The sequence below is a fragment of the Poecilia reticulata genome, linkage group LG17, assembly GCF_000633615.1.
Source record: "Poecilia reticulata strain Guanapo linkage group LG17, Guppy_female_1.0+MT, whole genome shotgun sequence".
Classification (NCBI taxonomy): Eukaryota; Metazoa; Chordata; class Actinopteri; order Cyprinodontiformes; family Poeciliidae; genus Poecilia; species Poecilia reticulata.
This window is the reverse complement of record NC_024347.1, coordinates 10,982,414-11,008,960: the sequence shown is the minus strand read 5'-3', so window position 1 is coordinate 11,008,960 and position 26,547 is coordinate 10,982,414. Positions and strand designations below refer to the sequence as shown.

Genomic DNA, 26,547 nt, shown 5'->3' with positions numbered 1-26,547 from the left:
AAAAAAAAAGATTAACAAAAGAAACTGATTGTTGGACAGACGTACGGACAAACTAATTGAATCAGTTTTTGGAATCCTGTACATTTCGCACAAGTGACTGTCCGGGGAATGCTTAGAAAAACAAACAAAAACAACTTAATTTTCTGACTGATTGTGGTTAATATGTGGTTAATAAACACACCAAGCATATGCTTTGAAGAACTTTTAAAAAAAAAAAAAAACCTTACCAAAAATTTAAGGTAAAAAAACACATGCTTTCATGCAGGATAATAATATGAATAATCTTGAAGGTTTTTCACCCTTTTCTTTTGGATTCACAAACTGGATTCACCTCTGTCAAAGAACCTGTAGCACTGACAAATTTTTACATAAACTATTTTTTTTAGGTCTGGAAAAGAGTACAATTAAATCCATTGGTTTTCCAGACTCAAGGGATGCATGCATGCATGCATCTGAGATCATCCACTGCATTGTCTATTTCTCTTGTGTCAGTCTTAAACTTTGTTGACAATGTAATAAACTTCTCACCTTAAAATATCCTCCTTCATAGTGAGTGTTCGGTGGTCCAAAGATGGCCACTTCCCAGTTGTACAGATCAGCCTCGTCCACCAGAGTTATCTTGAATCCCTCAACAGGCTCCTCCTGAAGGCTCTTCATTTCCAACATCAGTGCTTTTTGTGAGCTGGCTACATGAGAGGGGTCGTGTTGCGCCATACTGTTTTTGTGAAGCTTTCACGATAATCCGGAGTCAGCAGCTGACGCTTTTGTTTACAAGAAAGCGTCTACGTTAGCCTAGCTAACAAAACAGCCTACCCCCCAACAACTTCTGCTTTTCTTTTCCTCTCCTTTCTGTAGATGTTCAGAAACAACAAAAAACCAGGCCGAACCTGCGCACAAACCAAAAAGAGCTTCTCAGAACAAATTCATTACTTATCAATGTCAATACTGAGAAATGGCTGAAACGAGAAAAACATTGTGGCTGAGCAGCTTTAGCTTATTTACCTGGCAGGACAGCAGCGGATATAAGCCCGTAAATCTACCACAGGCTATCGGCTAATGTTAGCTTGCAAGCTGTCCCTTACCGAGCAGCTGGAGCCGATCTAACTGCGGCGGAAACACTTTGTAACTACGAACAACGCCGAGTTCAGACAGCAACAATATTAGCAGCCATCTCCAACTGTACTAAACTAACACACTGCTGATAGTTGTCAGCTCTGTAGTTCTAACCACAGGCGGAGAAGACTAGATAGGGAAATATGTTGCAGAAAGGAGTCCCCTGTACTCTGAAAACAGGTAATGGCGCCTGGTGTTGCTTGGGAGTTGTAGTCCATTTTTCATATGTAAACTTTTTTTCCCCCCCCTTTTAAGAGTTTGTAGCATGCCCTAGGCGCATCCCTCTACACAGGATACAATATTTTAACAATACTTTTAAAAGAATCTAAGAATGTCTATAATGATTAATTAAGCTTTATAGATCAGTTAGTGTACTTTGAAAAGTTTTCAATCAGTTCTGTGAATTGGCATAATTAATACAGTTGTTAGGCTTTTTGTTTTCTGCGTTTTGTTGCGAAAGCAGGCAAATACAAATATGTATTTGAACCATCCATCCATCCATCCATCCATCCATCCATCCATCCATCCATCCATCCATCCTTGTATGTATTTAAGACATAGTGTCAGATGCTTTAATAAACAGTTTAGTTGATCTTCTATCAGTTAGTATCTCAATGTCTCAATGTATTTTCACTCAACCTCCATGACACTTCCCATTTGATAATAAAAAGAATAAAATATTCGGAAAAGACTACTGTTTGGACTTAGTTTATTCATGAACTGTGCTTTACACCATGTCTAAGATATCCGTTTCAAGTTTGACTAGAAATGGATATGTCCCTTTCCATAAAATTATAATGAAAAGATTCATGAATCTTGGCAAGCTAGCAAATTAAATTAATATTTCAAAATATAGATTTTTGTATTTTCCATTTCATTCACTCAACTGTTGCAGACACTAAAATGTGCTTACTGGTATGGAGGACAGTTGGTTTATTAATTAAATATCAGAATCACAAACGGTACAAAACACTGCCTTAGTACAAATATTACAGTGTGCAGCGCATTTGTTTTTATTTATGTTTTGTAGTTTATTATGACGTATATATTTTGCGCACGTTTCTACAAGGGCTTATATAGGTGGCCTTAGCGATGCCCTTTGGAAATCTGAAAATGTAAAATTTGTGCTATTTTTCCTTATTGCTTTTATTTTAAAATAATACACCAATATATATATGTTTTTACATATGTTCATATATTAATTCCGCGTTAGTTATTTGCACTCTAAAATTGGATGAGTGATTTGCCTTTGCGTTGCTCTTTATTACGTCTTATTTACGCGACAGACTTCCTCTCGGGCCCCGTGCAGCAGTTAAGTTCGCGATGGGTTCGAAGTCGCGACGCAGAACCCGGTCCAGAACCAGAAGTCGGAGTAGAGATAGGCGAAATAAGTCTAAAATAAGCAAATCGCAATCTCCAGACGAGAGGAGAGGCCGTAGTAGGTCTCCGGACGCCAGAAGAGCCGCCCACGGACGAACTAGATCCAGCAGCAGCAGCGCGGCCTCAAATCATGGATCTCCAGTCCGCCGTCGGCCTCAGCACTGGGGCCGATCCGGGTCCGGCAGCGGCTCGGAGGCTGACAGGAGGCGAAGAGAGCACCGGCGAAGCAGCAGGTCAAAAGGTCGATCGTCAAGGTAATAGCTACCTGGGTTTGTTATGGATGCAAATAATGGAGTTGACGCATGTCCTCTGTGATAACATCCGACACAACAATTAGTCCCAAATAGTAGGTGTTAGTCTTTAATCAACATCCTCTTACGCAGTTTTTTTTTAACGTTACTTTGGCAGTCTTCTGCACACAGTGGAAAAGTAAAACACGACAGATGCCAACAATATGGASTTTTGCACTGATTTAAAGCTTCTACGAGACTATTTTTGTAAAAATCAGTCAGACTCACCTAGGATACAGTTTATTACCTCCAGAATGATATGACATTTTTGTTCTAAATCGTTACTAGTCGCTTTTCTCATAAGTAGGTTTTTAATAAAATTGGCATTTTGTGAAATATTAGTGGATTTCCACACTTTTACCAAAATGTGTTTTGGTTTTATTTCCATTGTCATTTCTGGCAGGATTAATACAGGATTGTATTATTTATAGTGTTCATACAAATAATCTGTTTTCTTCTCAGTCCTGAATCAGACAATTCCAAGATGAGAAGAAGGGGGAAGGAGACGGAGAGAAGGAAGGGAAGGTCCCAGTCCGGCTCGGGCTCGAGCGGCGGAAGCAGCGACAGAGAGAGGAGGAGACTGAGAAAAAGTCCTGAACGAGGGAGTCCAGCAAGAGGCAGAGAGACGAGGGACCGGGAAAGGAAACGAGACAGAAGCAGAGAGAGGAAGACGAGGAGCGAGGACAGGGAGCGAGGGAGGAGCAAGAAGAGCAATGAGAGAGATGACAGGGGCAGAGGGAGGCGGGGGTCCAGTGCGTCCGACTCCTCGGAGAGCTCCGATTCAGACAATGAGAACCTTGAAGTCAAAGAGAAAGAGGAGAGGAAGAAACAGAAAGAGCTGATGAAAGCCCTGGAGACGCCAGAGGAGAAGAGAGGCAGACGGCTGGCGAAGAAGGAAGCGAAGGAGAAGAAAAGGAGGGAGAAGATGGGCTGGAGCGAAGAATACATGGGATACACCAACGCAGACAACCCGTTTGGAGACAACAACCTGCTGGGCACATTCAAATGGCAGAAAGTCAGTTCCCCACCGAGACGTTTGACCCATTATTTCTAAACCGAAACGTTGTTTCCCCATCCGTCACTGTGTTTTTGTGCTTCAGGCGCTGGACAAGAAGGGCATCGGCCATTTCAGCGAAAAAGAGCTGAAGGAGAGAAACAAATGCATCCAGGAGGAGAACCGAAGAGAGCTGCAGAAGGTAGGAACACGAGAACGGTGCTCCTCTCGAGACCGTAACACACCGGCAGCCTCGTGTGTGTAACCACGCTGGCTGCGCGCTCGTTCAGGTGAAGCAGCTGCGGCTGGAGCGGGAGCGAGAGAAAGCCATGAGAGAGACGGAGCTGGAGATGCTGCAGAGAGAGAAAGAGGCCGAGCATTTCAAAACCTGGGCTGAACAGGAGGACAACTTTCACCTGCAGCAGGCCAAACTAAGGCTAGTGTGCAAGAATGTTTTATTTTTTTTAATCAAAGTAATTGCCAAAAAGAAAAAGGTCACTGAACCATACTTATCTAGTTGTCTAAAAATGTCGATTTAGGTCCAAGATTAGAATCCGCGATGGCCGTGCAAAACCCATCGACCTTCTGGCGAAGTACATCAGTGCCGAGGACGACGACCTGGCTGTGGAGATGCACGAACCGTACACGTTCCTCAACGGACTGACTGTCACCGACATGGATGACCTGCTGGAGGACATAAAGGTTCAGCGGCTGATTAGTACTTAACTGGTCTTTGCAGTGCTTTGCAGATGGAGCCATGACCTCATTTTGTCAGACCAACACAGATTAACACTTAGTGTAACATTTGTGAAGTGGAAGAACACTTTTAATCTCCCTTTTTACAGTGTGTGAACTGATATGTTGTCTCTTGCCAAAAACCAATTGTCATGAAACATAATTTATTTCAGGTTGCTAAGAGGGAAAAAAATACCTAGACGTTGCCTTTTAAGCTGTTGTTATTTTTTCGATTCTTTAAAAATCCCRTGGCTCTAAATGGATTTTCTTTACGAGAAAAAAGGACCACAACGCTACTTCTCTGCTTCAGTTAAACACCCACAAAACACATGAAGCGCAACACCTCTTCCCCTTCGTGACCCCCGATTGTGTTTTATTTATTTATTTATTTATTTTTTTGAGATCACAGAGGTCACAGAGCCCGGGTTTAGACCAAAGCCTAGTGATGTTTTATAATGGCTCAGCTTCAGCCTTACTATTCCAGTAAACTGTGTCTATGTGAAAGGTCTACATGGAGCTGGAGCAGGGCAAGAACGTGGACTTCTGGAGAGACATGACGACCATCACCGAGGACGAGATCAGCAAGCTGAGGAAACTGGAAGCGTCTGGGAAAGGACCCGGTATGGATGTTTCAGTGCTGTAGTGTCCATAATTGAAAAAAGAAAAAAAATATATGGATGTGACATCTGTTGTAGATGATTACTAAACTATTTTAGTCTGCTATGAGGGAACGTCAATGCATAATGCTAGAAGACCCGAAGACTTGCAAGTCTTTTACTTTTTCTATGGCAGACTTAGATTATTGTATCTGTTGCCTACAGAGTGGAAGTTCTACACTCTTCCAAAGGTATTTTTTGCAGCCTAAGAATGAACAGCTAGACTTCATTAAACGCATCAACTTCCACTCTAACTAAAAACTTCAAGAAGTCGTTAAAAAACTTTTATCCATTTTTGAATTTAGCTATCTTACTTCTGTTCGCTCCCTGCAAAAACACACGCCAGACCTTTGACATGTCGTGCTTTACTTTAACCTTCAGGTGATCGACGYGAGGGCATCAACACAGCGGTCAGCACCGACGTCCAATCCGTGTTCAAAGGGAAAACCTACAGCCAGCTGCARGCGCTGCACCTGAACATCGAAGGAAAGATCCGGGCCGGGGGATCCAATCTCGACATCGGCTACTGGGAGAGTCTGCTGCAGCAAGTCCGGGTCTACATGGCCAGAGCGCGGTGAGAAAGGAGCCGTGCTCCGCGTTTTCTGAATTACTGTATGGGCGAAAACCGAGTAAATCCGAGGGGCCGCCTGCGGAGCGCGTCGGCTTGGCTGGAGTGCAAATTGTGTTTTTTTTTTAACACCCAGGTTGAGAGAGCGCCATCAGGACGTGCTGCGTCAGAAGCTGTTCAAGCTGAAACAAGAGCAGGGAGTGGAAAGTGAACCTCTGTTCCCCATCATCAAAGAGGAACCAAGGAGTGACGAGTAAGTTGAGATGATCCCGCAGACAGCGTCTTGCAAAACATTTCATCTTGTTGCGACCGTGACAATATTTTTATTAGGATTTTATTAGGGGGGAAAAAAAATTGTGCTGCATTTTGGAACATGGCTGCTCTGAGTCAGTACTTGGTGGACCTTCCTCCTTGTTGCATTTCCATCTAAATGTCTCTTTTAGCCGTCTACCATCTCTGCAAATCTTCCGTTTTTGCAGTTTGGCTCCAGCTCATCAATTTAAGCCTTACGACAAATTGACAACTTTGATCTAAACCATTCCGACGGAGCTCTGACTGTACGTTTTGCATCATTGTCCTGCTGCAAGATGAGCCTCTTCCTCAGCCATGGATGTTTTGCATCATCTAACGGGTTTTCCTCCAGTATTTCCCTGTAACCGGTTTAGGTGGATGGTCATGTGTCTTGGTAGGTTTGCTGATCCGACATACTTTTTTCCAGTTCAGATAATATATTGATCATTCTTAATTAAGTGTTCAGAGTTTGGAGTATTACTTCTGTTTAGATTTTTTTAAATGTACCAAATTAAAGAAAGTGAACTATGAATTCACATCACACCTTACAGGTTTTTATTTATTAAACACAAGAAAATCACGGATCTTTTTCATTTGACGTCACAATCATGCACTGCTTTGTGTGGGAATATCATGAAATCCCAATAGAATTATTTGAAGTCAAAGGTAATGTAACAAAACAAGAAAATAAAATGTTTTGGAATGGACAGTAGGTAAAGTAACTAGATTAAAAATAAAAAAAGTTTGACACAAAGTCTCTTCTTCTTTAGGGATGAGGAAAGAACGAGAGAGAGGACAGCGGAGGAGAGCGGTCTGACGGCGTCTTCATCCCGGAGAAACATGAACAGAGAAACGGAGGAGGATGAAGAGGGGCCAGGCCCGTCCACCTCTACGGCTGGCGGCCAAGACGAGGAGGGAGGAGAGAAGGACGAAGGGAAGGACGAGGAGGGGAAGGGAGAGGCGGCGGAGGCCGTGTTGACGGAGGAGGACCTCATCCAGCAGAGCCAGGCGGAGTACGACTCTGGTCGCTACAGTCCCACTCTGCTCACTCTATCTGAGCTGCCGCTGGACACTCACACCATCACCCCAGAGGAAGACGCGCACCGGCTCCAGCTGGCCCGCAGACAGCTTCAGGTCACAGGTAAAAAGCCCTTTACGCTCGACACACAAACACAGTAGACACGTCACGTGTCCAAAATAACGAGAGTTTCTTCCTCCGGCGTTCCAGGCGACGCCAGCGAAAGCGCGGAGGACGCCTTCGTGCGGCGGGCCAAAGAAGGCATGGGCAACGACGAGGCCCAGTTCAGCGTGGAGATCCCCGTCTCCGGGAAGATGTACCTGTGGGCGGACAAGTACCGTCCGCGCAAACCGCGCTTCTTCAACCGGGTCCACACGGGCTTCGAGTGGAACAAGTACAACCAGACGCACTACGACTTCGACAACCCGCCGCCCAAGATCGTCCAGGGGTACAAGTTCAACATCTTCTACCCCGACCTGATCGACAAGCGCTCCACGCCTCAGTACTTCCTGGAGCCGTGTCCGGACAACAAGGACTTTGGGATTTTGAGGTTCCACGCCGGGCCGCCGTACGAGGACATCGCTTTTAAGATTGTCAACAGGGAGTGGGAGTACTCGCACCGACACGGGTTCCGCTGTCAGTTCGCCAACGGGATCTTCCAGCTGTGGTTCCACTTCAAGAGATATCGCTACAGGAGATGAACGAGTCACCAGCACGGACCAAAACCTCAGGGAGCTGATTTCGCTCGTGGAAACCTGATTATTTGGTTCGTTTTAGATGCTCTCATAAAACTAGAGCTTCAGCTACAAACTCTTGTCATGTTGTCTGAAAAGGAAACTGTAAATGTAGTCTGCTAAATACGTATTAAAGATTTGTTTTTTCACTTTCTGCCGTTTGCTTGCTGCCATTTATTGATGATTTTCTGCTTGGGGTTGAATCTCATTAAGTGGAGAAAATCACTCAAAATGTTAATACTATTTATATTTAACACAGCCGTTTACTTGAAATTCCCAACATAAGTATGCTTATAGAAAAACAAAAGTCCACAAATTAGGTTATATAGAACTGGGCTGCATAATGTATTGCAAAAACATTGCATGCAATATCCTTTGGTGAAATATTATTGCAAGACTTGAGTTTTGGACAACTCAGCTGACTTTTTTTTTTTCTCCACTTCCAGAAATCCTGACCAAGCATTTAGTTATAGTTGGTTTATGATTATTACATTGTGTTCTTTTTCCCCTTCCAGATTGAGACGTCAACAGTGCTGACATTCAGAAGCTTGCAAATGCATCGGTTATCAACGCCATCAGGACATTTAGCAAAAATAGTGTTGCAAAGACCTTGCGAGAACTCTTAGCTTCCACCCATCATGAGATGGGTTATGTGATATCTAAGTTATGAGACACATTTGATCAAACAGGACCAAAGCAGCTATTCATTTATTTGCAGACGGGGCAGAATTGCTTTCTAAATACCAACAGATTCCGGTCGACTCTCTCCAGCTACTTTTCTTCAATATTTAAATTATTCCACTTTATTACACAACTTTTTTTTTTTTTTTTTTTTTTTTTTACATATTTCTCTTGATTTCTCAGCTTGTGGGGATCACTTGCATTGTTAAGGCCTGTAGAAATATATTTACTAGGAAAAATTTTGACATTTGTTCGACACTTATGTGCTATAATTACGCAACTGAGTCGGCGAAAGAAGTGGCGTTCTTCATTGTCAAGACTTGAGCCGTCATGAACAGAAAACTGATTTACAACATCAGCTGACTCCATCTGCTCTTCACATTCTTCACAAAGCCAGTCTTGCCAACATCAAGAAATAAAACTTGTTCAGATTCAGAAAAAAGGGTCAAGATAAGTTTTTTTTTTTTTAAGTTTAAAAATAAAAAACTTTATTTCAAAATAAACTCTTTTCAAGCTGGCAACCGGAGAACAAAAGTGGCTCAATTCCATTTACAGTAGAAAACCCTGAAAAAAAATTCAGRATAATTGAGAAATAAGAACATTTTAAAATACAAAAAATTACCACAAAGCATCAAACTTGTGCCAAAAGCGTTAAAATTAGTTTGAACAACTGAAAGGGTTTCAAAAAGGGTTTGAACTTATTGTAAAAGCCTCCTGAATTTAGATCTACTGTCAGCTGAACAAGTATWTWTWTWTWTTTTTTTAGTGCTACTGCTTACAAACACATGAACAACAACAACTAAAGTTGTGGGATGCCCACATCCATCCATCAATCCAAACCGGTGCTCACAGTAAGATTGATTACACAGTAGCATGTAGCAGCTAYTTGCCCTCTGGTACAAATAGTTGTGCTATGAATTATTTGCAGATTTTACAAGGCCCGGAGCGGGAGCAGAAACGCTTTTATCAACTTTTATAGCAAGATTCATGTACTTGTGTATYGTTTTCAAAGTATAAAAAGAAAACTTCAGCAGGGTAACTGGTTTTAGTCAGTAAGACTGATAGACTAAAACCTATTCTATACTAACAACCTAAAATAAACAATAAAAAAAAAAGACAGGAAGCCACCAAAAAACCTAAAATGGGCAGCATCAGGAAGTAAAACCTGAATGTTTGGCTCCACGGACCTTCACCGGCAAAGATGTTTGCCCAACAAAAAGAAGAAGAAAAAAAAAAGATAAACGCTATTTTTTAAATGAAAAAAAAAAAGAGTTTAGAAAATGGAATTGTATGTTACACTAGGTGTGGATACTTCTGGCTCTTTTCCACCTTTATTTAAACAGTGAAGCTAATAAAAAAGAAAAGCTTGAAGAAACGTGCCATCTTTGACCTCATCATAATAAAAAAGAAAAAAAATTAGTCCTTTAACACTCAGTTATTCAAGGTGACAATTAAAAAAAAAATATATATATATAAACTACATTTTCTTAGTTTTTTTTTTGTAGTAAAACAGCCATTTTCAAATAGTTGACTCGTCAACAGGAAGGTGCATAGATAAAAAGTGTACTCCTGGTGGGTTTGTYCCATCTGACTGACATGGCGCATTGGTGTGATTGTTCGGCGTTTCAGCTGCCAAAGGCACACTGGCATCCCTGGCCTCCACGTCACGTGTCTGCTGCRGTTCTTCTTTCTTTTTAGTGCGATCACAAGGCAGGTTAATGTAGCGCTTGACAACTTTCCAGGTCAATAAGAGAACGAGGCAAACAACAAGGAGGACGACTGCAACTATCAGTCCAGAGCGAGACTGACTGCCGCTGTGAGCCTGAGTGACGCCCCCATCAGTGTTTTCGAGGCTTCTGCTGACCTCGTAATTGACTACAACGGTCTCGTACTCGCCAGCTGTGGATTTCTCCACAGACAAGCAGCTGTAATTACCGGAGTTATTATTATTATTATTATTATCATCATCCGAGTCGTCCAGAACGAGCAGTCCATCCTCAGGCGAATGTGGGAGAGGTGTGCCATTCCGCTTCCAGATGAGTTTTGCCAGGTTGGAAGTTGAAGGACACCTGAGCTTAAGTGTTGCTCCAGGCCTGATGTTAAGAGACAAAGTCTCAACAACAGGCCCTGAAATCAAAACAAGATCCCATAAGATTAGTTTAACAACCCACAAACCCTCAGTTCCTTTTAAAGTGAATCAGTACGCAGTGATAATGCTGCAGAAGAGCAGTAACTCACCAGCATCGGGGCAGAGACTAGCATTTCCTTTCATATCTTGGATTAGCACACTAAAAAAAAAAGTTAAAATACTAGTTTAGTTTAAAATAAACAGTGCCTTTTAAATTATTCATACTCCCAGTGGTGGTTTTTAATATGAGCGATGGGGGCGGATGCCCAGGGCGGAATTAGAAAGGAGTGGGGCGGCCAAGAACTTATCATCTGTCAGTTCTGCAAACTTGAAGAGGTTTGCTACTATTTATGTGCATGTGTAGTGGAGTACGTTTCCCTTCCTTGTCATTAAAACTTTAAACCTTAACGTTTTTTATTTGAATTTTACAGGACCCTGAACACACGATCCCTACGGTGAAACATGGAAGTGGCAGCGTCATGCAGTGGGGATGCTTTTCTTTAGCTGGGACAGGGAATCTGGTCAGAATAAAGCTAAGTCTGGAAGACATTCTGTGAGAGACYGAGCCYGAGATGTTACACAGAGGTGATCAGGTAGAAGTTGAGACATTTCAGATGTTCACACCCGGTTGAGACACTCAGAAGCAACTACAACGAAATGTGCTTACAGTATGGAACCGGGTGAGGTTTTCARATTAATGTTTTGCATTATCTATATCCGTTTCCTTCCACTTTACAATCCTACTAAAATACACTGAAGCCTGTGATTGTCAGATGACAAAACGTGTTAAGCTCAAGGGGTATGAATACTTTTTCAATGGATGTGTAAACTGAGCGCTGCTTACCTCTGTGAACTGGAAACAGAAACACATTTCCCCTCGTTCTTGTCCCATCCACAGTACGGATCTCTGGATAAAACACAGTCGAAACAGGTGGAGGACCTCTCACAGTTAGCTGGCGATATCTGAGCTACGCTGATGTCTGAGCCGACATAAATCTGACCCTGTGCAAAAACAAACACAAAGCAAGCAAAGTTGTGGTTGTATTGCAGACCYGAACAGTGACTTTATAATTAAACTACTGTGKCTTTACATTACCGTTTTATTGGAAAACTTGAGAATCTTGATTTTCTGAGGAGGGGTGAARAGTTGGACTTCTTCTATGATGAACATCTCTTTGTTGTGCAAAGCCTTCAGCAGCTTGCCTTGATCTTAAATCAAAAATAAATGACAAGAAATAATGAATATAATCCTAAAAGTAAACAACATGCACTTGGGGACTAATAGGAAAACGGAAACAAATACCAGAGCTGGACGCGATCACACACACCTGTGCCTATAAACATGACGTTGTACTTTTCACGATCCAAAGCTTGCACTTGCTTCACTATGATCTGTGTGAATGCAGCTCCCTTATGCATCAGCAGTGGTATGCCCCCTATCGGCTCAATAGCCTGGTCCATGAGCGGCTTGTCTTGGATGAACTGAAGGGTCTTGTCCGGGAGGTCCAGGGTCGTTTTTATTTCCGAGTTAGTAGCCTCTTTGTTTATGCACTGGCGAAGGAGGAGAAGGCGAGGAGGGAGAGAGAGAGAGAAAAGGAGCACAACACAATCAAGGGTTCAGGAGGAACTGGTTTCCTGCTGAGTCGACTCGTAAAAAAGAAACAGAGCGACCCATTAAGATTCTGCTTTTGCTCCAAACACTTCAACAAACACACGTTCTGAATTAAAGGTAAGACTCACAGCTCCTGGCCGAGGCTTGGGGACCTCTCCGCTGAACGTCACCCACTTTATGTAAGAGGTTTCTACAGAGGCCGGGGTCTTGTACTTGCCCTCTGAAAACTGTTTACTGATGTCAGACATGCGGTACGCACACACYGCAGATATTTCGGACGTGCGTCTGGAACACATGATGAGAAATCCAAAGGTCATTGAGCGCTAARCCCCTGTCCATGAAGAACCCTTTTGTGTGTTGGTGAAAACGTACGACTGCGGGGTGAAGGTGGCGTAAAAAAYGCACTCCTTCCAGTGGAGAGAGGGATCGCACCAGCGGTACGAGTCCTGGATAATGTAAGGCAACTGGGAGCCTGGGACTGGACACTCCAACCTGGCTTTAAGGAAGGACGTCCATTTCTTCTGCAACGTCCTCAGGCCTCCTTGATCTCCCTACGGGCACAAAAGCAGTCCTGTCGCAAAAACGAGGCCAAACGGAAACCCGGGAAGAGAGAATTCTTTATCAAGCGGCAAAAAGGGCAGAACCGGCGCAGCTGAGGAAGCGCTGTTCGCGTTTTTGTCGTTCACATTACCTTGCACACACGGGACACGCGGGACACTCCCAGTTTGCTGTAGCAGTCGAACTCTACAGCCGTCTCGCTGAAGAAGACGTAGACCTTGTCATCGTCGTCGTCCGTCTCGCTGTCTGGCATCGATGCCATAGAAACAAAGTTGGGATCTGGAATAGCAGAAAACTAAAATGTATTTGCTGCACATGATCAAGACGGAAAGGTTACTTTAAACTCCTCGGATCCCTTAGACACAAAAAATACAGACATGTATCAACATATTACATAGTACCATTAACTTCAACCCTCAACACAGAACAAATATTTAACTCCTTAAATGACAGTTTTACTGGTTAAAGTCTCTTAGCGGGAGTGGTAGTTCTCATGACATTGTCATGTATGTACAGAGTATCAGTATTGATCAAAAGAGCAGTGTTAAGATTCTGGTTCAGGTTTATCCGTCATAAAGGACAAATAATGAGTAAAAACTAAGACAAACAATAAAATGGTTCTAAAAAAAATTTAAATAGAAATCAGCCAATCAACCAACCAATCAGACGCTCATCTTTGTGCTGCATTAAAAAGGGAAACAGCTGTAGGGACGAAGGGGTGCTTGTACCAGTAACTTTTCCTAATATTGAAAATTAAGAAAAGTTACCAACTTGGCAATTGCTCTCATATTTACTTCATTAAATTTTAAAGGGCACAAGACATTTTCTGAATGAACTCCCACGTTAAAAGGCAACCAAACATACGCTGCCTGGACAGTTTCTTGTGCCTTTGCACCAAAACAATCAATAATGCTCCTCGACACTTAAGTTCCATATTACCGTAAAGCCAGGAGTTTTTTGTCTCCGTGCGTATGGGCCCGGAGTGGGGGTTGACGTATGGGCTGAGCATCAGGACCGGCTCAGAGCCAAGGAAGTTCATGGAAGTGGCTGAGTAGAGRTCATTCTCTGCCAGGAAATGAGATTCGAATAAAAACACCAGTGGCATTTTCGAGTTTTCCCCAAACCTTTTGCAAGTCGGAATTTCTTCTCACTTATCATAATGGAGGCATGTCTTTGGGACGGATCAAATGGACACTTTCCTTTGCCGTCGTCTTCGGGTTCCATTAATGTCAAGTTTCCATCTATGTAAGACTGCAACAAGAAACGGACAGTGCTGAACCATGACTTTATTTCGCAAGACCCCAAAATGATCAAGATGGGAAAAAAACAACAACAACAATATTACAGCAGCTTTGAATTTCTTACCATCTTCTTACATGCTGGATCGAAAGCATTGGTTCCACACACATACATCTTCCCATCCATCATCGTATGGAGGATTCTGATATAGTTCTTGCACTCTGTCTGAAAATGTCAATTTAAATAGATTTYTTTTAAATCCAAGAAGTTATAAATGTTGCAATATGCCAGTAAAGCGACCAACCTCTGCATCCTTTCCTTTTCTTATACACGCCCCCGCTTTCTGCGGAGAAACTTTCCATTCAACCTAAAGGGGCAAAACCACACATTGTTTTATTTTTTCCTTTTAATAATTTTTTTTCCCCCAATGGTAAAAAAAAGTCTTAGCTACATCACAGAGACAAGTTTTTTTTGGTTGCTCCTGGTTGTATGGAGTTGCCTGGAACTGTAAATATGTTGAACTCTAGAAGAGACCAGATAAAGATATCTGCCTTAATTGGTCATTCTTCACACAGGACCCTTAATACAKGATCCATTAAGGGTTGTTTATGTAAATTAATTAATCACCATGTTTTTTTTTTACTAGAAGTAATATAGTTATTAATTTTGGATTGGTCAGCCAGAATCCCAACTTGAATCTGATATACAGAATCTGTGGAAGGAGACTTGGAGCTCATTATCATAATACCAGTAGAAACATGCAGAAAATTTGTCAACAATTATAAGAAGGGTTTGGTTGTTTTAATACCAAAAAGAAAATTCCACTGACTATGCAGAAGGGTAAAAATATTTTTTAAAATATCATTTTAGTAAAAGACACACACAGAAAAATAAGATATTTATTTTGTATAATTTTATTATCTTTTTACATACTTTGGTCTCATTTTTGCCAAAAGGTTTAAGGGATTTAATTTTAAATATTAGCCTGACAAGCTATAAAATGCAATGATAAACTGTTGGTCTGCCACAGCTTGAAAGCAAAACACACTTTTGTGTTTGAACGGCCTAGTTGGAGGCCAGATCTAAACACAGCAGACCTGAAAGTTGACTGAGCATGAACCATTTTCCGTTGAAGAATGGATAAAAATCTTAGTCTCTAGATGTGCATAGTAGTACAATACTACTACTATACATTTATCAAGTCAGCTAATAGAAATGCATAGCACACTTTACACCAGTAAAATGCTTTGGAAAACCATGTACTATTTTCTTTCACGTTACAATCTGGTGCTCCTCTGTGCTGATCTGTTACAGACAATAAAAAAAAAAGAACTCCTGGGGCAAGTGACAACATTTGTGAAAGCATGAAACAACCTGACTCAGAGCTGTTGGTTAAGAGAATCAGTTTTGGGTTTGCGCTTACTGAAGTAATTTTCTTGGAGATGTTTCTGAGATCAAGAGCGAACACGGCCTCTCTGGCACCCACCACCAACAGGTCCAGGTCTTCTCTAAGCAGCATGATGGAGTAGTTGAACACGCCCTCCTCCCGAAACAGAAGGGCGTTGTTGCCTGGAGACAGAAGAGTCCTTAACTCGGCATTTAAACCAGCGAGTCGGTCCAAACACACGGGATTGTGAGCCCAACACGAGCTAACGACGCACACTCAAAAACCAAGGTTACGCAAGAAGAAAGAGCAGCACTCACCGTTACTGGGCACAGATCTGCGTGGGATACAGTCTAAGGGCGAGTCCTCCGCACGCATCAAGGCCACGGGCAGCAGCAGTCCGAATACACTGAGGGACAGCAGCGGATGCATGGCTTCTTTTGTTCAATCAAAGAGGAATTTCGGGGGCTTTATTGTTTTCCAAAACAGTCATTCATACAGGGATGAAGACAGCAAGGGGCATCTGTGACGTGATGAAGTCTGCAGGGCACCGGCCCCTTCACTGGCCCCGCTCAGCGGGCCGTCCATGGTGAGACGGATGAGACAGACTGAAGACACAATGCCAACTAAGGCTGAAAGAGAGAAAGTCGTATGAATATCACTATGAGTGTTTCAGACCTGAGGCAGAAGAGGTCTAAAAAGTGTCACGCAAAAGACCAAACACAGGATGTTAAAAAACAAAACAAAAAAACAAAGCAGAGTGAGCTAAAGTCAGCACAGCAGTAATTCTGTCAATGCCATAGTGATGTTAATGCAGAGCCATGAAAAGCCTTCAGCAGGGTGCTGGGATGTCAGGCTCAGCTCTTCTGCAGCGCCGAAGACCCTCTATACCGCAGAGGGTGAGAGTTGAGATTTTCAGCTCAGAGATGTTGCAAGTAGAAAGACTTTGCAAAATGCCTGCTTGTTCACACAAGAAGTATGACACATATTACATCACTGAAACACCATAACCACAAACTGTCTCATGAAATGGTTAAAAATAAAAATGAAAAAAAAAATCCCCCCCAAAAGACACACACGACCCATTTCCGAACTAATTTACCTTTAATTACACTGCTCTAACTTTAGCAAATGTACGTATTCTGGAGTGTTCTGTCAGGTTGTACTACTAGGCCCCAGCTGAGGAGAAGTGCGTGTGTGTGCGCGTGTGTGTGTGGAGTGCGTGTCAGAGGTTTGTTGGCGTACGTGTTGTCGCGATGAGCCTCAGCATGTCAGAGAATGCAGACCTGAGAAGATGTTTTCACATATTCTGGACCAAAGCCAGTTTCACTTATACACACACACACACACACACACACACACACACACACACACACACACACACGCACACACACACACACACATGCACACACACACACACACACATATGGAAATGTAGAGATTTTACGCTCCTGCTGTAAGTGCAGGAGCATTTCTAAAAAGCTTTTGATAGAGTAGTGAGATGCATGGTGATGGGTGGGCGTAAACATCACCCTGCTAATTTCGGAGTTTTGCATATTTCAGGAAGTTATTTGTAGGACTTTTATAATTCACGTTGAAGACCTGAATTATAGTTGCAATTTTGAAAGATTGCAACTTAATATTTGACTCATTCAAATCCAGTTTAAGAGTTTAGTCAAATTAGCTACAATTTTACTTGCTTTAAATTGTTTGTCTTCCAGCTCACGCATGTGACTTCAGTGCGTTTACACCTCGGCTACCTGACTTCAGCATCTTACAGCAGTAAACTGCAAGCTTTATGACAGGTACTCACAGCAACGTTTAGCCAACAGATAAAAATAATCAGGTCAAAAATATTGCCGTCAGGAAAATGTCTCGGGGCAGGAAGAGCAGKTTACGGCCCAGAAACTGCAGCAGGAGTTTAAGATTTCCCACACATGAATATATTGTCACCGAAGGGGAAAAGAGTGCAATGCAGGAAAGAGCAAGTCTTAACATGTTTATTTAAGTGAGACGTTTTACAGGTTTGGTCATTTTTTATTTATGTTTTTTTTAGTACAATTATGTTTTCCGGTTTTTCAGCCAAAATTTATATTGTGGCTTTGGCTAATAACCAATATMACATACTGTATATTTTCCCAACACATTTGACAACACCSACTACACCGCTGACCACAATTCTGTGGTGCATCACYATTACTSTCATACGTCTAAACAAACGCCACATGGCCAATCCTCCCCCAAAACGCATGCAGCAACAAACTGTACATAAATATCACTTATTATTAATATTGGCTCAGTTTCACTTATTGGAGCAATAAAGATGTTAAAAATTAACTAACGTTGGCAAATGCGGATGTTAATGTTGACATATTGAACAGCATTTTGATTTTAAATTTTAATCTAAAACTGGCTTAGAAAAGGTTAAAATTACATTCATGCCAGTAAGCCACCTTGATTGGCAGGATTCTTTAGAAGCTTGCTTCCCTGCATAATGAGAGTTGTAGATTTGGCACAGAATACATAGTTAATGATCCATGAGAGAAGAAACACAAAATTTGGGATATTTACGACAGTAAWACAAATAGTGGAAAATCTATTCATACGTAGGACTTTCTGAGGCCACAAACTAACATTGTTAGATGTAAAACTTTATGAGACTTTGCAAGAAACCTTTTGTTGTTATGTATAGGAGTGCAGGTAATAGGAGTAATTTGTTTATTAGTGCCATGGTACAAGAATGGAAAAAAAATAAATAGAGCATAATTAAACATAAATAAGTATATAAATAGATGTTGCAATTTACAGAAGCTCGTGGGATTTCGGACTTTTTAAAATAAATTAAAATTGTAGAGACGGTAATTGTCCCCTCTGATCCCTCTTTTAGCTGCACCACTGATGAAGTAGTTATAAATGCAAACAGRATACATTAAAAATAAGATTTTTTTTTTTGTTCTAACTCTAATAAAGTTTACCAATCTTGTAATTTCCATGAAACTGATCTCCTTAGTACCATTCATCTTAAAATACCAATTGTTCCTTAAGCTGGTTAAGCTGTTAACTAAACACAGGAACTTCAAAGTTTAGCTTACCGTCAACAGACGCTGAGTCTTTTACCTGCGCACTGAAACACCCAAGATTGCGGAAGCTACAATTTAAACTAACCAGCACCTGTTCAGACACATTTACATGCCTGCTTTTGCAACAATGACGGCTTTGCAGGGGGGGGAAAAAAAATCGTGAAACAAAATGCACACAGCCGCAGCTTACGTTTAAACATACCTTTTAAGACGTGTGAGTCCACTGAGCGGTTTTCCCTTCCCTCTGGATAAAAAAAAAAAACGCTTCTACTCTGACGCTTCCGCAACCCGTCCTTTCTGTCTCAGGCGGGTCTTTATGAACACACACGGGAGGAGAACTCAGGTGAGCGGAAGAATCTCTCTGTACCCACTTCCAGAGCTAAAAGAAAAAAACACACACCATACGAACAGTTGGTTTGTCCTCCTCTCGCTTTATTGTTGCTGCCTCTGCGTTCACACACCGCTGTTGAGGCGGCGACTGAAGGCTCTGACCTCTGGTCCAATCAAGTCCTCATTGCTGACGGTCACTACTATCAGACGCTAGAGGGCGCAGCTCATCTACGAGCAGCGTTACAGACAATGCAGCCAAAGGACTAAATGCAAGGGTTCAGTCTATTTGTGTAAGGACTAAGGTTGCTAATGGATARTAGCTAATWTAATCATTTGCAGGAGTACGGAAAAATATRGACCTACGGCGGTCTCTGAGGGGCATTGCAAATAATCAGATAATGTTATTGAATATCTCCTTTGAACCGTGCGCCATCACACATAAGCACTCCTTAAGCAGTCCTTATTTTAGGTTAAATTACTCCTGAACAGATTTCATAAAGCATCACGTGGTGGCATCTCTGTCCGGTAAGAGCTTCACTATTCTAAAAGGCTTTTTTGTCATGTTTCCTTTTAAAATAAGGAACAGAAACATTTCACTTTCAGAGTTATGGCAGAAGTTCAGTCTCACTTCATAATTCCTTGTTGAAAAAATAACTATTGTGTTCAAACTGTTACTTTTAAGCCAACGTTTATCCTTGACGTTGTTGTGTAATACAAAGATGGGACAAAAATAAAGACAGTTACATATAGTCATTAAAACATTGAGGACTCACTTTCTGTATTTCAATTTAATCGCAGCTGCTTAATAGTATGTAACATTTAAAGAAATAATTAGTTTTAATTTTTTTAAAAATCCTCTACGGTATCTTAATGATGTCTGCCACTCAGTGTACCATCCAATAGAATAATGTATTTTTCATTAGCATTAGTTCCAGCATTGCATCTGGTTTCTAAATCCTATTAGAAATATGTAATATGTCCTGACTACTGAATTATGATAGAACAAAACAAATCTGGATTTGAAGGATATTTGCAAGATTTTTTGTTTTTTTGAAAGACTAACCTAGCATATCCCAATCTTCTCCCAAAGTATTGTATGGACATTACTTTACAGACCACTCAAAGTGATGGTTATCCTTGTTCTTTAAGTTTTTTTTTTACCACATTTTTTCCTTCCACCCAACTTTCCATTGAGATGCTAGGAGACAGTACTCTGAACAGCAAGCCTCTGGATTTTAGACAGCATCTTAGTTAGCAGTCTTCCTGGTGACCGTGATGCCCATTCTTTTCTTAATGCAGTGTTCTCTCTCCATCACTAAGACACTGACTAAATAAAAATAATCATTTAAAACCAGAAAAGGTCTGCGCAGACAAACATTTGATCACAAAATGACCCAAGGAAGAAATCTAACGCTCTCCATAATTATCAAAAACACACATTTTTAATAATAACCATGTATGCATAACAACCTATGTACAAACATTCAATAAATTGCTCATCATACAAAGACACTTATTAGTCAGTTGTTCACAGTTTGATACCAATCTKTAGGGATGGGAGGGGGACAAAAATGTCAAATGTGAGGGTAAAAACACTTTACATTTAAGCACCATCAAATGTAACACCTTAGAGAAATAGAGGTTAACATAATACTGTCAAACAGACTCATCAGGCACTTGTGCTTCTGCAGAGGTGGGGTGCTGATGTCGTTTCTGTCGCTTTGATTTACAGCCAGTACACCAGGAGGCAGATTGGGGCTTTTTTTGGTGAAGCAAGAGAAATCAGTTGAACTTTACAGACGTGGCTGAGAAGTGGGGAGTCAAAGGCGTCACACAACAGAACAGACACAGTAGCAGACGAATCCAGCAGGTCAGACGTGGATCACTTAGCAGCCGAGTGGAGAGCAAGAACAATCACTGTCGACAATCGGCAACGTGATGAAAGTCGTTCATCGACCTCAAAGAGATCTCGGAGCAGAAGGCAGAGAAGTTGTGCAGAGTTCAGTTTCTCTACAGTTCAGTTCGACCTGGATTAYTCATCAGTCTTGTCGTAAATGGTAGRAGGACGAAAAATTCTGGGCCGAAACAGCCGGATCTTCTCTCTTTCTGCAGGTAAATCGTCGGAGATGAGACTTTCAGCTGCTCCGGTGTAGATYTCTGTAGTGCGTGGTTTGCTTGTGTTTGTATTTTTATTAGCAGAACCTTCAGCATCTCACCAGTTAGACAAATAACAACATGCTCAGCTCAGCTAGTGGTCTGGAATGTACCAGCAGGTTTATAGTTGCTGTGGCACTATGAYTGGTCGTAGAGGCAGTTGGTAACACCTGGATGCATTCAGATAAAGCAAAAGGCTAGCACCATTTTATGAGACAGAGTTTTTTKTTTTATCCCCTCGAGTCCTAGGAGAAAGAAGAGGCTTTGTAGTGACTTGTCCTCCACCAAAAAGGCACCGGATGAGAACATGCTGAAGCTGCTTTGAAAAGAAGTTGGAAGATCCTCCTCATGTCAGTCCTGGTTGGTTTTTCTCTTCTCCAGTGTAAGTTTGAGCTCCTCRTTCAGTGCTGGGAACAGATTAAAAAACAAAAAAAAAGCAGTGAAGCCAAATAACGTCTGACTGCTGCAGGTACAGACGACAGACCRTTGTGCTCACTCTGCGTAAGAGGCGAAGGGGACAAGATGAGTCGCCTCATTGGGTTGGTGGGGGAGGCCGGTACCGATGAGGTCAGGATACGACGGTCCGCAGCCGGGGACCGGGACAGAGGGCTGGTGCACCAACGGTCTGTGCAAAAAAAAAAAAAAAAAGAAGAAGGTGAATATCATTGCAGTCGGTCTCCGTCTGCACTAGGACTTCAGTGGCCAAGACAAACCTTGTTTTGGAGGCAGAGCGGGGACCCTGGGTAAGGGGCTGGAGGGGGCAGTATGGAGGATCTTCTCTCCATTTTCGTCATTAGCAGAAACATATGCTAACAATATGAAGAAATTCGACRTGTTTAGCGTTATAGGTTACTCATGAAAGTTGAATAAAAAGCCATGAGAGGCAGAAAAAAATTGTCGTTTTTTTTAGTGTATTTCTGTGTGTTTTCTCACTGATATTCTCCTCGTACGGCTCCTCCAGAAGGAACGGTTGCAGAGTGCCCGCCGTCTTCTCCACCAAGGCGTCAATGACATCATGCAGTGTTGCACAGGGAATCTGCGGCAGGGTGTAATCTTTTTCATCGTTCGCAAAACATTTTCAAAACCAATTTGGATAAAATGTATACATTTAAAATGCACTGTCTGATAGGAAAAGGTAAGGACAAAGTCACAGAATACTTCAACTTTTAACTGAAAGTGAACATTATTTACATTGTCTTTTAAATTTGAAAATTATTAAACTACTTAACGCTAAAATACTTTCTTTCAGGTTTTACTGCAAATGTTTTGCATGCTTCCACATGTATTAAAAACAGAAAAAAAAATCCATTTAATAATGAAGGTTGTGGGATGGACTATCACAAAATCTCACTAATTGAAGTTTTTTGTTGCAAATTCACAAAAATAAAAAGTGTTTAAAAGTTGTTAATACTTTTGCAGTTAACTGACTGTTACTAACTAAGCTACTAATTGTTATAGTATACAAARACTTGCCTTTTGGAGCAAATATTTTCATTAACCAATAAAACCTTTATATTTCAGCGTGCCAATCCCAGTTTAGAAACCAATGAAATGACGCCACCACAAACACTGTAAGGTGCACCTCATTCTCAGTAAATGTCTAAAAACCATTTGTGAAAACAATAACCTAAGAATCTCTCACTTCTCCAAAGTCAGTGCATTGACGTGTTGTAAGGGCAGGGCTGACATTGTGCTGCTTCAAACTAACTAACCAACCACAGTATGAACATAAATCACTCTTGCGCTGCAACAGTGTGACATCACTGTTTCCAGTTCGGCTGCACAYTGGAGAGACTGGATGATTCTCCAGATCTATAGAGCACATAGTACTCCAAACACTGCAATGGGCAAGCTAYAGGAGGTCTGTCAAGCAGCTGACTGCAAGCTCTGCTGGAGCATATAGCCTAGCTAAAAAAACAGCTAACATCAATTTGTCATTTGTGTTTAGTGACGCGCCGAGAAAACAACCAGTTACCAAAATCAGAGAATTTACATTTGAATGATCCTGATACTTTGCTGTTTGGAAACCAAAAGACAAAATCTTTTTTTTTTTTTTATGTCAGTGAACACACCAGGTAAATCACCGTGTTCTTTGGTGTGGAAGATTTTACAGTTGGAGGAGCATCAAGTTGATCTTTTCAGTGAGGCATGATTGAGAAAGCACAGAAGGTGTAAGAGAATCCTACAAAGCAAACAACTATTGTACTAAAATAAAAAATAAAAAAGAGGAGGAAGATTTAGAAAAATCTGAAATTGTCCACAAGATCTGATCAGTTTRTTTTCATGATCAGAACTGGAATGGATCAACGACTTCAACCATCAGATGGATAAAAGGCTAGATAGAGTCAATGAGTGAAGCGTTTTTCAATAGGTTTAGGCTTCGGCTCTGTCTGAACATACTCTCTTTCTGATAATGACATAAATCTGTCCATCAACACTGTAAACTTTTTTTTACTCAAGATTATCCTACCAGAAGAATCTCACTGCAGCCCACAGCTAAAGTCAAGGCAGTTCAGGCAGGTTAGGTAAATGTATTAAATGMATGCTCTGACTGCTACTTTCAGTGACATGTCCTGTCATTTATACTGGTCAGCAGATATTCAACATTTTCAGTAGTCCATGCTGACAACTGAATCACACTTACAGGATTTTCCACATCAATAACATAACCACCTTGGTCTCTCTGAGTGACTCTGTAATGTCTGAACACTGACCTGGATGATAAAAAGGAGAGACAAAGGTAGAAGTTGCATCACTGATTCATTTATGCTACTTAGCTCTCCACATGTTGAGTGTTGCTTTACCCATTGAGGTCCTGGCGGGTCGTGACRGCCARCGAGCATCCGTCTCGACCTGGACGGAGGAGCATGTTGCCACAGTCCGGGTGTCTCTCCAAAAGTACTTCAGCTTCTGTGCGTGACACTGGACGAAAACACCTGCGGATTAAAAACAATATACATTAGTAATGAAGTTTTTTTGTTGTTTTTTTGTTTTTTAAATGTGATAGGGAAGCAGAACTCACGGAGGGATCTCGCCCACTAAGGGAACAGAGAGGGGCGAAGGAGGAGCTCGTCCGGGATTGCGGGTTCTCCGTCTGGTCCGCTCTTTTTCTACCACTTCCTTCAGCATTTGGAACTGGCCCGGTAGTAACGCGAGACTGGACGGGACATTCAACTGCAATCCAAACGATCAAAGAATATTTGCGTTGCGGCACTAAGTAAAAAGATTCTGGTAAAGAAATGCAGGAGGCTGATATTCACATCTATAACGGAGTAGAGGAAACCTTTCCACAGCTCCCGGGCCTCCAAGTTTGGTGCCTAAGGGAGACRATAGGACATTTGAATACTTATGAAGATGTTTCAAATGATAAAAAAAAAAAAATGCAAATAACTTTATAAGTTTGTTGAGAGGCATACGGTGAATTTGGTCTCCCCGTCTTTCATGCGGAGGATGAGTCTCGCCGCTTCCAGGTTTCTGTCTCGGCTGCTGTCATCTTTGAGGGACACAAACCCGCTGAGGTCCAGCTTCTCCACATACTGGTCCACACAGAAAACTTTTAGTGTCAGCACAATGTGACGCATTAAAGACATAGAGAGAAAGGTAGACAGGGTGAAACTTACATGAGCATCCTTAGCGTTATTGAAAAAATACAAAGAGTTCCCACAAAGGCAAGTCCAAAGCCTTCTGGAAGCCTGTCATATGCAGATATGAGGGGGGGAAAAAAGCATAAATGAGCTGTTGTTGCAGTAGAAGAGATGTTTTTCATGCAAAGTGCCGGCTACATTTATTCACATCTCTGAAAAATATGTCAAAAACCTTAAAAGAAATGCATTTTTTTTTTACATCAATAACATATCTTGCACAAAAAAACTTTAGAAATTTCACTTTTTTTTTTAGTTGATCAGAGAGTCTATGAACTTTCACTGAGGAATCCATAACTTTCTCTTACCCTGTGGTATAAGCAGGAGGTAACACACAGCTCAATTTCTTTTTGCCACTGTAGACAGAACGAGGACCGTATTTATCTGGCAACCATATACCAGATAAATATATTTTTAAATCAAGTAAAATATCCATAGCCAACTTTTTTTTAAAATATATTTCAACCAATTGTATTATAAACCATTATATTCTGATAATCATCCAGAATATACGGGCAAATCAAAAATGTTAAAAGACACAAAATATTCTTCCTATATGCATGCTATTGAGAAACTATGTGCTGAACTGAAGACGAGAGAATACACGATTTAAAGTGGATTTGTCAAAGATTCCTCTCTGTGTATTAAGACCTTAATTTTATATAACTGATTTAAGTCCTATTGGCAAAAGGTGCTTCTACAAAGCATTGGCAACACTCGCTGAATAAATGTACCAGCATTAAAGTTAGTTTTTTTAAATATACTGGAATAAAATAGAAAACTAAAAGCTTTTTATACACCTTTACCCAAAATGCCAATAAATGTAGCCAGTTGTGCAATGGATATTCCCCTGCTGCCCCTTTCTCATCCCCATTTCCTGTCCCAAGAGAAAGATAGTTAAATGAGTCTCAGCTGCTGCCAATACGGGTCTTTGGATCCCTGTAATATCCTGCACCTGAGCCAGTGTCACATTACGAGCCTGTATTGGATTAAAACGAGCCTAATCAGTGATGGGTGGGCAKGAAGGAGAGGGGTGTCTTTGTCACCTCACCTATCAAATAAGACAAAAGGCAGAAGAAATATTTGAGAATTTCTGCATGCAACTTTTACTTAAAAATGCAGCYCAGAGAATTACAAGACTTTAAGTGTCACTGGAGTCTGTGTGATGTGGAAAAAAAAAAAAAAATTGGCAGGCATTCGTTTGCAACATCTAGAGCATATAATGTAACGTTGGTGACAGCCAAGAAATGCACGGTTCCCCAGATAAGACACGCAGCGTCTTGACATCAGTACGGATTCCTCGATTCCCATGATCGCCGAGTGATTAGTTGCCGACCCKCTGTCACAATCCCATCAGTTTCGTGGAAAACGAAATGCCCACGCAACCAGCGCTCAGATCGCCTCGCCCATTCCAGCACAACAAGGAAGTTGACAGCTATCGGGGAATGGTGGATCCGCCGGGTATGGGAGGCGGCGGCGCGCCCGTACATCCCACACCGACCGCCAGCGCGCTCTGATCCCCGGCAGCCTGCTGCATGCCCCCGGGCGGGGTGTGGTGGACTGGACCTACCTTTTCCTTCGGTCCTCGCTTCTCCAGGTAGCCCTCGAAGTAGCAGGGTGGGAGCTGGGAACGGGGCCCCCCCGAGCCGCAGCGCTGCCTGACGGGTGCAGCCGCCATGAGTGTCTCAGGCTGGGCAATGATTGAGGACAAAGGGACTTTGAGTAATTCGGGGACCGACACGCCTTCCCCGATGAGATAGTGTTCTGGCAACAGCCTAACAGCTGGGTGATACGGGCTGCTGTCTCTGCGGGGGTCATGGATAGGGGTGGGGTTGACCACATGGRARAAAAAAAAAAAGAAGCAAAAACATTGTGGGATGATATCCACTTCAATAATAAATGCATGTAAATATGAAGTGCATCAGGACAGTCAATGAATAATTCAAACAGTTGATCATTTT

At 41.8% G+C, this 26,547-nt stretch overlaps 3 protein-coding genes across 4 annotated transcripts; 1 reads left to right on the top strand and 2 right to left on the bottom strand.

The window, feature by feature from the left end:
* Positions 1–2,385: 2,385 nt before the first annotated feature.
* LOC103479278 (cactin-like) lies at positions 2,386–7,933 on the top strand. Its single transcript, XM_008433630.2, has 10 exons — positions 2,386–2,747; positions 3,246–3,798; positions 3,884–3,979; positions 4,068–4,213; positions 4,317–4,479; positions 5,018–5,132; positions 5,550–5,742; positions 5,873–5,989; positions 6,798–7,168; positions 7,256–7,933. Exons 1-10 carry the CDS (start codon positions 2,437–2,439, stop codon positions 7,744–7,746), a joined length of 2,556 nt encoding a protein of 851 aa, XP_008431852.1. The 5' UTR covers positions 2,386–2,436; the 3' UTR covers positions 7,747–7,933.
* Positions 7,934–9,217: 1,284 nt separating this feature from the next.
* LOC103479279 (semaphorin-4E-like) lies at positions 9,218–18,949 on the bottom strand. 2 transcript variants are annotated; one of them, XM_008433633.2, is made up of 16 exons: positions 18,862–18,949; positions 18,664–18,773; positions 15,702–16,013; positions 15,421–15,566; positions 14,302–14,364; positions 14,124–14,222; positions 13,910–14,009; positions 13,698–13,823; positions 12,892–13,037; positions 12,573–12,751; positions 12,329–12,485; positions 11,917–12,139; positions 11,685–11,797; positions 11,433–11,590; positions 10,699–10,748; positions 9,218–10,587 (listed from the first exon to the last, which is right to left on the bottom strand). In XM_008433633.2, the coding sequence occupies exons 3-16, from the start codon at positions 15,811–15,813 to the stop codon at positions 9,980–9,982; spliced, it is 2,280 nt and encodes a 759-aa protein (XP_008431855.1). In that variant the 5' UTR covers positions 15,814–16,013; positions 18,664–18,773; positions 18,862–18,949; the 3' UTR covers positions 9,218–9,979. The 2 variants fall into 2 exon arrangements, with proteins under 2 accessions (XP_008431855.1, XP_008431856.1); XM_008433634.1 differs by lacking the exons at positions 18,664–18,773; positions 18,862–18,949 and adding an exon at positions 18,474–18,526.
* Positions 18,950–20,211: 1,262 nt separating this feature from the next.
* On the bottom strand, positions 20,212–26,462 carry stap2a (signal transducing adaptor family member 2a). Its single transcript, XM_008433629.2, has 11 exons — positions 26,157–26,462; positions 24,566–24,637; positions 24,362–24,481; positions 24,206–24,262; positions 23,968–24,119; positions 23,750–23,881; positions 23,590–23,659; positions 21,879–21,981; positions 21,659–21,754; positions 21,442–21,570; positions 20,212–21,352 (listed from the first exon to the last, which is right to left on the bottom strand). Exons 1-11 carry the CDS (start codon positions 26,262–26,264, stop codon positions 21,297–21,299), a joined length of 1,095 nt encoding a protein of 364 aa, XP_008431851.1. The 5' UTR covers positions 26,265–26,462; the 3' UTR covers positions 20,212–21,296.
* Between the last annotated feature and the right edge of the window lie 85 nt (positions 26,463–26,547).